Genomic DNA, 12,242 nt, shown 5'->3' on the forward strand with positions numbered 1-12,242 from the left:
TTAGCACTGGAGAAGCTGGTAGGTTCCCAGACTGAGAGACAAGATTCTCATCTTGAGCAGCTAAAGCTTTGGCCTTGTAGCTACAAACAGTAAGAGGGAGTAGTTTCCTGGGTTTCACTGAACAACAATAAGTGGATGACTCTTCCCCTGCACCATTAAATGGGCTAAAAAATTGAACACTTCTGCTATTTTTAATGTAGACTAATCAGACAAAACCAACTGTGAGATGAAGGAAGCTCTTTGCAAGGCTGTATTGAAAAACAATTGTTCCAGATTTAGTTAGGTTAAACTCCCCACTAAAAATAAATCTAATTACAACAGTCAATGATATAATTAAAACAAAAGTTGCTATTAGATTCTAGAGCCCTAACCTTTATACAACACAATTTTACTTTATGGAAACAAAAAGTGCTCTAAGAATTATAATGATAAATGTTTTGTTTTTAATGCTTGTCCACTGGCAGTTGGAAAACTCTGCATTTGGGCCAGATCCTGACTGCTTGCTGTTTATCAAGTCACTCAGTTCAATTGCTCAGTTGTGTCCAACTCTTTGCAACGCCAAGGAGTGCAGCACACCAGGCTTCCCTGTCCATCACCAACTCCTAGAGCTTGCTCAAACTCATGTCCATCAAGTCAGTGATGCCATTCAACCATCTCATCCTCTGTCATCTCTTCTCCTGCCCTCAATCTTTCCCAGCATCAGGGTCTTTTCCAGTGAGTCAGTTCTTCGCATCATATGGCCAAAGTATTGCAGCTTCAGCTTCAACATCAGTCCTTCCAATGAATATTCAGGACTGATTTCTTTTAGGATTGACTGGTTTGATTTCCTTGCAGTCCAAGGGACTCTCTCAAGAGTCTTCTCCAACACCACAGTGCAAAAGTATAAATTCTTTGGCACTCTCCCTTCTTTATGGTCCAACTCTCACATCCATACATATGATGTATGTATACATGTGATGTATGATGTATGTATGGAAAAACCATAGCTTCAACTAGACAGACCTTTGTCAGCAAAGTAATATCTCTTGCTTTTTAATATGCTATCTAGGTTTATCATAGCTTTTCTTCCAAGGAGCAAGTGTCTTTTAATTTCAGGCCTGCAGTCACCATCTGCAGTGATTTTGGCGCCCAAGAAAGTAAAATCTGTCACTGTTTCCATTGTTTCCCCATCTATTTGCCATGAAATGATGGGACCGGATGCCAAGGTCTTTGTTTTTTGAGTGTTAAGTTTTAAGCCAGCTTTTTCACTTTCCCTTTCATCAAGGGGCTCTTTAGTCCTGTTCGCTTTCTGCCTTAAGAGTGGTGTCATTCTTTTCCATTAGCATATCTGAGGTTATTGATATTGCTACCCTCAATAGCTTACTGTTTATGAAATAACACAAATGAGACCATTTTTAAGAATTATTGTTCATGCTCCAATGGCATGAAAAATGGCACAGCTGAGGACAGTCCAGGCAGTTGTAGCAGGGACCTTATGGCCTTGTATGGTTTGATCTATCTACTTCTTGGCCCTTTACAGAAAATGTTGGAAGGGTGAGAATTCTGGTGAGAATCACTGAATGTCACAGACCAGTGACGTGTCCAGGCATATATTCGGCTCTACGTGAGTACTTAATCCAGTTGTCAGTCCGGTGAATCCTAGGGACTTGCTAAGGTCACAAAGAGCTGGACTCAAGCAACTTAGCACACACTGGGCAAAAAGAGTGGACTCCTTTAAAAGCTGCTTGAAAAGTGAAAGTATTAGTTGCTCAGTCATGTCCGACTCTTTGGGATCCCATTGGCTGTAGCTCCTCTGTCCATGGAATTTTCCAGGCAAGAATACTGGAGTGGGTTGCCATTCCCTTCTCCAGGGGATCTTCCTCACCCAGGGACTGAACTGAGATCTCCAGCACTGCAGGCAGATTCTTTACCATCTGAGTCACCAGGTCTGTTGTCCAAAAGCAGCTTAACCATGTTCAAAGTTGTCAATGGTAGTAAGAGATCTAGATTTGCCTAGAACTGGGAACGCCCTAGCCATATTGTTTTTTCAATGATTTGAATAATCAAAATAAGTTCTAGATGATTATGTTATTAACACAATCTAATTGCTCTCCTATTACACGGATCATTGGAATTTTCACTTTGTAACACTAGCTGGAGATCTTCCTGATCCATCAGTTGAGAATCCAGATGATCAGACCCATTTTTTCATTTCATTTCTCCTGTGTTTTCTATGTATCAAGTGTGGCACAGGGTGCCAGGAACCACAGGGAGCTCAAGCTGTTTCATCTCATTTTACTGGTTAGACAATCGCTCCTCCCCTCCATATCCCTGACTTTGCCATAAGAAGGACTGGCAAAGCACTGGCCATAACAGCAAGGGACTTGGCTGAATGCAGAATTTCACTGCTTGGTTTTTAGAGACAGATGTGAAGTCACCATCACACAGTGACAGGTATCAACAGGGTTATGTGCATCGGCTCCAGTGGCAAGTTCTGATGTCAAGGTCACTGATCCCCTTCAAAGGAGTCTCAGGGGAAGGAAATGGCAACAACCAGCTCTGGGGGTGAAATAAGACACTTGGGTTTGTGTTTGACTCTCAAAATGATGTTTAATGAAGAAGTCAAGGACACATACCAGGTGAGTGAGCTCTGGTAGTAGGTATTTTTCTTCATGTTGCTTGTGGTTCTCAGAAATGAAAGTAAACACAGAGTGAAATCCTTGGGTATGAGACCCATTCTGCCACCGTTCTGTGACTAGATCAGTGATAAACGAGCAGCAGAATAAAGATTAGACAAGAGGAAAAGGAGGATTCTGGCAGGAATGAGACCAGAGGCTCCTTCTGTGTCTGTCAGAGTATTTTTCTGAACCCTCCAAATCACACTCTCACAGAGGGTGCATGTAGCTGATATTTTCATACTCTGTGGATTCATTTCACAACCAGAATGATACATTTTAGTAACTTTTGCTAGAAGTTAGGATATTTAACATTTCACAAGCCCCAGAATATTACAAAGTATTTTGATTCCTTTACCTCTGTCAAGACACAAGAAGCCAGATTTGTATTTTAGGTGCTGACAGAACTATTTGTATAAAAATTTCAAGTGATTTAGCAGTCATACAGATTATAATGCAATACCAGTTTCATATCCTCATGTACCTCTTTGCAAATGTAAGACAAAGCTGTTTTATAATCGTTTAATAACTTGTGCAACAACTGTGGTTTTGGTGTATCGCCAAGGTAGGAGTCTTTTAAATTATAAAGGATTTTGTGTGCTTGAAATCCTAGGAAAAGAAAGAAAGAATCAAGTTTAAATATGATGTATTAACTCATATATTAAGAAATACAGAAATCTTACGAGTATAAAGATATACCCATTATGAGAATCTTGCAGGTACAAACCAAATATATTTAATCCAATCTATTTTATGGGCAGTTAAATAAATATTAGGAGACAAATCTCTGAAACTCTACCTAAAGAGTAAAGAAATAGGGATGGGAATCTGAGCAGGAGAAATCTTGTTTGCTAGGAGGATGCTACTGGCACACTCCTACACATTCTACAATGCACAGGACAGCCCCCCACAACAAAGAATTATGTGAAATTACAAAAATTAATTAGACAAGCCTTAGAAGAAACTGTTGTTTTTTATATAAATTCTTGTCTAGGAATTAGAAGAACATGTCGGTAGTGCCAAGTTTGAGAAACCCTGCTCTAGGGCAGAACTCAAACTGGAGACTAGTCCTCAGCTAACGAAGGCAACAGAGACGAAGACCAAGAAAAAGAGTGAGGCCTCTGTTCTTCCAACTCAGCCACCAAGTATCTCTTCCTGTTTCGTGGGATGAGATTATTTTATTCCACACTCGAGGAGTATTTTTCTACAAATTATAGGAGCAAATATGGAGTTCCATGTTGGTTGTCTTCTATGGAACAACAGGCCTCGGTATTGTAAACCACAAAATAAAGTGACTTCCACGATAGATTCTGGAGTAGACAATTTTTAAAATCTCTGGTAGAAAAAACTCTGTGGGTTAGTATGTAGGTCTCAAAGGTTAGTGTCTATCCGAGTCACTGAAGTGTTTAAAAAACTGATGTCCATGCCTCACCCCAAGCTCTACTGAAAGGAAACCTAAGCGAATTCCTGCAGAATGTACTAAGGAATTTAGGGAAGCAGCGCTCCACTTGTCAAGGAATTCAACTTCAAAAACATGGGAAACCTTTCTCCTCCCACTGTATTCCTGAAAGCTAGTCCAGAAGGCTGAACAGCCATCCAAAGAGCTATAAAATCTGAGCAATGATCATATTGACTCCTTCTCTGGAGTGCTTACTAATCAAAAGTACTGTTGCTACTGCTAAGTCACTTCAGTCATGTCCGACTCTGTGCGACCCCATAGACGGCAGCCCACCAGGCTCCCCCGTCCCTGGGATTCTCCAGGCAAGAACACTGGAGTGGGTTGCCATTTCCTTCTCCAATGCATGAAACTGAAAAGTGAAAGTGAAGTCACTCAGTCGTGTCTGACCCTCAGTGACCCCATGGACTGCAGCCCTCCAGGCTCCTCCGTCCATGGGATTTTCCAGGCAAGAGTACTGGAGTGGGTTGCCATTACACAAGAGTCCAAACGTCCAAATTACGTTCCCTTAACCATCTGAGTTCGATAATTCTTGCATCTTTTCAAGGATTTCTGAAATGTTCCTTTCTGCAAAAGCAGAGGATGTTCCATACCCCTTAAATTTCCAAGAGCTTTGAGTAACTACAGCAGAGTACGGACCCACAGGTCTTCTGGGAAGCCATATGCTTGGTCAAGCTGACAAGGATAAAGGTACATGGGTCCCAGCTTGGCCATTGTCATCCTGTGACAAGCGTGTCCTAATTTCCTCATCTTTAAAATGGAGCTGACAATGCCAGATCTAATAATGCTAAGAAGGCTGACTAACAATAGAAAACACCAGGACAGAAAATAATGGGATGGGAGAGCCCCACTGCTCTACAAATGCAGCCATCCCGGGCCGGGGATGTGAGCTAACATTTATTTAGTTCCTTCTAAAGACCAACGGTAGACATGGATACAAGGTATATTAAATGCAGAAATCCATCAATTCCATACAATTAATTCATTTCCCTGCTGGACTCCCTAAATACATTTGTTCTATAAATATGCCTTAAAAATACTCACATTTTCACTCATGGTAGTGGCTTTGGATGCAGAACTACTCTTCCTGTTTGTGGAATATAAAAAAGAACATTTACTACATTATTGCTTCCAATTCTAAAATACATATCCTCTTTCAGTTAATATTACCTCCATATATTTTTCTCAACAGGAAGAATATGTATCTTAGCCAGGTATAAAAAGCCCAGAACTCCTAACTGAATTTCTTATATTTATAGATGATATTCACAGAGAAAAGCATGCAACAATATATCAGTATGTGTGAAGCCCTGTGAATCTACTTGTAGCCTCAGGCTAGATACTAACAAAGTTTTCAGAATATGCAAACCAGAGACTTACTAACTTTTAACTCACCAACTCATCAAGATATAACATTTTGAAAGCTTGATCATTACAACCTCAAATTTCATTTTTTCCATGGGAAAAAAGTTTTACACAGTGACTATTATTTCAGTTATCTGTTACGGGATGCATTATATTCCCACCAAATACTCATAGGTTCAAGTCCCAATTCCCCCCAGTACCTCAGAATGTGACTGTACTTGGAGACACAGTCTTTAATAATGTAATTACATTAACTAAACTAATTAGAGTGGGCTCTAATCCAATATGTCTGATATCTCTATAAGAAGAGGAAATTTAGACATAAACACGGATGGAGGGAAGACCATGTGAAGACAGGGAGAGCACCATCTTTAAGTCAAGGAAAGAGGTCTGGGCTTCTAGATCCCAGAACTATGAGAAAATAAATTTCTATTGTTTAAGCCACCAGTCTATGGCACTTTTAAGGCAGCTCTAGCAAGCTAATGAAACATCCAATTCATTATCCAATACATTTTGAGGGAGATGGGTTTGACAAATAGACATGTCTAGGAATAAAGATATCTTCTCCCAAATTACTGTCTGGGTTAATAGACACACACTGTGATTGGATGAAAGATAATAACCTCCCTCACCACAGTGTGGTCAGCCTTTCTCCATATATAAGACGATGCCTCTCCTCCGTTCATAACCCTCCCTACAATTACTTTCCATCTTAATAAAAGCAGGAATCTTCACAATTGCCTGGGGTTTGTGACTATATCATCCGGCTACTCTGCTTTCTCAAGGTCACCCCTGAACTAACTATTGCTAACTCAGACCTCACCCTGGACTTGTCCTGGGATGTTATGGGGCTCAGAGACTAGCATTGAGGAGTAAGTCTAGGAACAGAAAATCAGTGGCATTTGAAGCCATGGTGGCTGAGGAGAGAAGAAGGCCCATACGCTCCAGGTTGGGTCTGCCATTTCCATGCATACAAGGAGGACAGTGACAAACCAACCGGTTGCATGTAAACTGGAGACTGTGGTGACCTCATACAGATCTCACACACCAGTGGCTCTTAAATTTCTAACTCTAGTTAAGAAGAGTGAAAGTCCTAATCGCTCAGTTGTGTCTGATTCTTTGCCACCCCATGGACTCCAGGCTCCTCTGTCCATGGAATTCTCCACATAATACTGGAGTGGGTTTCTGCTCTCTTCTTGAGGGGATCTGACTCAGGGATCAAACCTGGGTGTTCTGTATTGCAGGCAGATTCTTTATCATCTGAGCCACCAGGGAAGCCCGGTTAACTCCAGTTAAGAAGCTTCCTTAACCCCAGATTCATGTGCTCAGTTACTCACTAATTATCTCTACTTGGAAGTGTAATAAACATCTCAAATATTAAAATTGCAAAGCACTCCTGAGGTGTCCACCTACCCTCAACCCCACTCTCCAACATGCTCCTCCCAAAACCTTTCACACTTTAGTAAACCTTTCACACTTCATCCTTTCCAGAGGCTTGAAGCCATGTCTGATTTCTTTCTTCTTCTCACAGCCCACATCCAATCAGCAAATTGTTCAAAACAGATTCAGAATACCAACACCGACTGACTACAGCCTTGTCTAACTAATGAACCTATGAGCCATGCCATGTAGGGCCACCCAAGACGGACAGGTCATGGTGGAGAGTTCTGACAAAACGTGGTCCACTGGAGAAGGGAATGGGAAACCACTTCAGTATTCTTGCCTTAAAAACCCCATGAACAGTATGAAAAGGCAAAATGATAGGAAACTGAAAGATGAACTCTTCAGGTCAGTAGGTGCCCAATATGCTACAGGAGAACAGGGGAGAAATAACTCCAGAAAGAATGAAGAGACGGAGCCAAAGCAAAAACAATACCCAGTTGTAGATGTGAATGGTGATAGAAGTAAAGTTTGATGCTATAACAAACAATATTGCATAGGAACCTGGAATGTTAGGTCCGTGAATCAAGGTTCATTGGAAGTGGTCAAACAGATGACAAGAGTGAACATTGACATTTTAGGAATCAGCGAACTAAAATGGACTGGAATGGGTGGATTTAACTCAGATGACCATTATATCTACTACTGTGGGCAGGAATCCCTTAGAAAAAATGGAGTAGCCATCATAGTCAACAAAAGAGTAGGAAATGCAGTACTTGAATGTAATCCCAAAAACGACAGAATGATCACTGCTCGTTTCCAAGGCAAACCATTCAATATCACAGTAATCCAAGTCTACGCCCCAACCAGTAAAGCTGAATAAGCTGAAGTTGAATGGTTCTATGAAGACCTATAAGACCTTCTAGAACTAACACCCAAAAAAGATGTCCTTTTCATTATAGGGGACTGGAATGCAAAAGTAGGAGGTCAAGAGATGCATGGAGTAACAGGCAAATTTGGCCTTGGAATACAAAATGAAGCAGGGCAAAGGCTAACAGTATTTTGCCAAGAGGATGCACTGGTCATAGCAAACACCCTCTTCCAACAACACAAGAGAAGACTCTACACATGGACATCACCAGATGATCAATACCGAAATCAGATTGATTATATTCTTTGCAGCCAAAGATGGAGAAGCTCTATACAGTCAGCAAAAACAAGACCGGGAGCTGACTGTGGCTCAGATTATGAACTCCTTACTGCTAAATTCAGACTTAAATTGAAGAAAGTAGAGAAAACCACTAGACCATTCAGGTATGATCTAAATCAAATCCCTTATGATTATACAGTGGAAATGAGAAATATATTTAAGGCACTAGAGCTAATAGACAGAGTGCCTGCAGAAATATGGACGTAGGTTTGTGACATTGTACAGGAAGCAGTGATCAAGACCATCCCCAAGAAAAAGAAATGCAAAAAAGGCAAAATGATTGTCTGAGAAGGCCTTACAAATAGCTGAGAAAAGAAGAGAAGCGAAAAGCAAAGGAGAAAAGGAAAGATATACTCATTTGAATGCAGAGTTCCAAAGAATAGCAAGGAGAGATAAGAAAGCCTTCCTCAGTGATCAATGCAAAGAAGGAGAGGAAAACAACAGAATGGGAAAGACTAGAGATCTCTTCAAGAAAAATAGAGATACCAAGGGAAAATTTCATGCAAAGATGGGCACAATAAAGGACAGAAATGGTATGAACCTAACAGAAGCAGGAGATATTAAGAAGCGGTGGCAACAATACACAGAAGAACTATACAAAAAAGGTTTTCATGACCCAGATAACCACGATGGTGTGATCACCCACCTAGGGCCTGGAATGAGACATCCTGGAATGAGAAGTCAAGTGGGCCTTAGGAAGCTTCACTGCAAACAAAGCCAGTGGAGGTGATGGAATTCCAGTTGAGCTATTTCAAATCCTAAGAGATGATGCTGTGAAAGTGCTGCATTCAATATGTCAGCAAATTAGGAAAACTCAGCAGTGGCCACAGGACTGGAAAAGGTCAGTTTTCATTCCAGTCCCAAAGAAAGGCAATGCCAAAGAATGTTCAAACTATCGCACAATTGAACTCATCTCACATGCTGGTAAAGTAATGCTCAAAATTCTCCAAGCCAGGCTTCAACAGTACGTGAACTGTGAACTTCCTGTTGTTCAAGCTGGATTTAGAAAAGGCAGAGGAACCAGAGATCAAATTGCCGAATCCGCTGGATCATGGAAAAAGCAATAGAGTTCCAGAAAAACATCTATTTTTGCTTTATTGACTATGCCAAAGCCTTTGACTGTGGATCACAACAAACTGTGGAAAATTCTGAAAGAGATGGGAATACCAGACCACCTGACCTGCCCCCTGAGAAATCTGTATACAAGACAAGAAGCAACAGTTAGAACTGGACATGGAACAACAGCCTGGTTCCAAATTGGGAAAGGAGTATGTCAAAACTGTATATTGTCATCCTGTTTATTTAACTTATATTCAGAGTGAAGTGAAAGTGAAGTCGCTCAGTTGTGTCCAACTCTTTGCGACCCCATGGACTATAGCCCACCAGGCTCCTCCGTCCATGGGATTCTCCAGGCAAGAATACCGGAGAGGGTTGCCATTTCCTTCTCCAGAATGTATATTCAGAGTACATCATGTGAAATGCTGGTCTGGATGAAGCACAAGCTATAATCAAGACTGCCGGGAGAATTATCACTAACCTCAGATGTGCAGATGACACCACTCTTATGACAGAAAGTAAAGAAGAACTAAACAGCCTCTTGATGAAAGTGAAAGAGGAGAGTGAAAAAGCTGGCTTAAGACTCAACATTCAGAAAATGAAGACCATGACATCTGGTCCCATCACTTCATGGCAAATAGATGGGGAAACAGTGGAAACAGTGGCTGACTTTATTTTGGGGGGTCCCCAAATCACTGCAGATGGTAACTGCAGCCATGAAATTAAAAGATGCTTGCTGCTTGGAAGAAAAGCCAGGACCAACCTCATAGCATATTAAAAAGCAGAGACATTACTTTGCCAACAAAGGTCTGTACAGTCAAAGCTATGGTTTTTCCAGAAGTCATGTATGGATGTGAGAGCTGTACCATAAAGCTGAGCACCAAAGAATTGATGATTTTGAACTATGGTATTGGAGAAGACTCTTGAGAGTCCCTTGGACTGCAAGGAGATACAAACAGTCCATCCTAAAGGAAATCAGTCTTGAATATTCATTGGAAGAACTAATGCTGAAGCTGAAACTCCAATACTTTGGCCACCTGATGGGAAGAACTGACTCATTGGGAAAGACCCTGATGCTGGGAAAGATTGAAGGCAGGAGAAGGGGATGACAGAGGATGAGATGGTTGGATGGCATCACCAACTTGATGGACATGAGTTTGAGTAAGCTCTTGGAGTTGGTGATGGACAGGGAAGCCTGGCGCACTGCAATCCATGGCGTCGCAAAGAGTCAGACATTACTGAGTTACCGAACTGACTGACCATCACTTCTTGACCTTGTCGATGCCATCATTTTGGGAGTGTCCTTAATCTGCTCTTGTCTAGATTATTTAGTAATTAACTAACTGGCCTCTCTGCTTCCTCCACGCTTTGTCACCTTTACAGTTTATTCTCAACAGAGCAGCTAGTGTGAGTTTTAAGAATTAAGTATGAAGATGCTACCTCTCTGCTCAAGGTTCTCCAGTGATGTCCCATCTTACTCAGAGCCAAAGCCAAACTTCTGCCGGGAAGAGCTGGCGTGTAATCTGTAATCTGCCCCCACTACACTAATGTGCTCACGCATGCTTCCTCGAGTTGTTCTCACTCTGTTCCAACCACACTGATCCCCTTATTGTTCCTCAGGTACGCCAGGCATGCCCAGCCTTTCCCCTTGATCTCTCCTTTCTGCTTGAACACGCGTCTGTCTCATGGTTATCTGCCTGGCTCCCTCCCTCCTTCAGACCTTTCTCAGATGTCCCCTCATCAGCGAGGCCCTCCCTAACCACCTATTTACAAGGACAATCTCCACTCCTCCCCTCCGCATTCTCTGTTCTCTTGCCTGCTTTATTTTTCTCCATTATACTTATCACAGTCTGACATACTGCTGAGCTCATATACTTATTTACTTTCCGCCTTCCTCTACTAGAATGTAAGCTCCATGGGACAGAGGGGTTTTTTGGTCTAGTTTTTTCACTGCTGTGTTACCAGTCCCTAGGACAAGACTGGACACATAATTGGTATCCAATTAAATGTAAAATTGACTACTAGAGAAAATTTTACTTGAACATTTTAAATTTAGAGAAACATAGAGAAAAAAGGTTTTTCACGTAGTACTGTGCAAATGCCTAAGAAGTCAAATTAGTGACTCTATTTCTTCTCTGGTGGCTCAGACAGTAAAGAATCCGCCTGCAGCGTGGGAGGCCTGGGTTTGATTCCTGGGTTGGGAAGATCACCTGAAGAAGGGAATGGCAACCCACTCCAGTATTATTGCCTGGAGAATCCCAGGGACAGAGAAACCTGGCAGGCTACAGTCCATGCAGTTGCAGAGAGTCAGACACGACTGAGTGACTAAGCACAGTGCATTTCTCTTCTAGATAATTAAACATCATTGACAAGTAGGCATGAGGTGGGATGTGTTTCTTGATGAATCCAAGTCACTGCCCAAAGAATTAAACCCTCACAAATAACCCAACTTCCCACTTTTGACTTTAAACAGATGATTAACAAAAAAGCAGTTGATATGGGGGAAAGTATGCATTAAGAAAGTATACTTACTGGAAAGATGTTTCTTCTACAAAAGAATAAGTAAATATCATTAATATAAGAATTAATAGGGTATGATACAGATTCATATAAAAATGAGTTTGGAATTAATTACTTGTTTTCAATTTTGACTCTCACTTGCTGACATTTATACCTTCTAAATGGAGGGTTGGCAAACTTTCTGTAAAGGCCACAAGGTAAATATTTTAGGCTCTGTGGGTAAAGAGGTAAAACCAAGGATATTAAGTAGGTACTAATATAACAAAAGAGAAACAAATTTCCAAAAATTTGTATCAATGAACTAAGAAATCATAATAAAACGGAATCACTTTGCTGTACACCTGAAACTAATGTAATATTGTCAATCGACTGTACTCCAATATAAGATGAAAAGTAAAAAAAAAAAAGCACATGCATTTTTTTTTGCCAAGCACTTACAGATTTTTTTCAAGTAACTTTCAATAAACCCACTGAAATAAAAAAATAATAATCAAAATCTAGTAATACAGGTCTGCTAATTAGAAGCATGGAATTCTTTTGGGGGGATATTTTTCTTAATTGGTGTTCAACAGTAGTGCCCTGTTATCAGATAGATTGCAAA

At 41.0% G+C, this 12,242-nt stretch overlaps 1 protein-coding gene across 1 annotated transcript in view; it reads right to left on the reverse strand.

Moving 5' to 3' along the window:
- Positions 1-2,569: 2,569 nt before the first annotated feature.
- The window catches only part of JAM2 (junctional adhesion molecule 2), an 82,562-nt gene continuing 72,889 nt past the window's right edge, over positions 2,570-12,242 (reverse strand). The window contains exons 8-10 of the mRNA NM_001083736.1: positions 11,654-11,669; positions 5,155-5,197; positions 2,570-3,263 (exon numbers count right to left, since the gene is read on the reverse strand). Coding sequence (NP_001077205.1) covers positions 3,231-3,263; positions 5,155-5,197; positions 11,654-11,669 — 92 coding nt within the window. The 3' untranslated portion in view covers positions 2,570-3,230. The remainder of the gene's footprint in view (positions 3,264-5,154; positions 5,198-11,653; positions 11,670-12,242) is intronic.

This window comes from Bos taurus, chromosome 1 (assembly GCF_002263795.3).
Source record: "Bos taurus isolate L1 Dominette 01449 registration number 42190680 breed Hereford chromosome 1, ARS-UCD2.0, whole genome shotgun sequence".
Taxonomy (NCBI): domain Eukaryota; kingdom Metazoa; phylum Chordata; class Mammalia; order Artiodactyla; family Bovidae; genus Bos; species Bos taurus.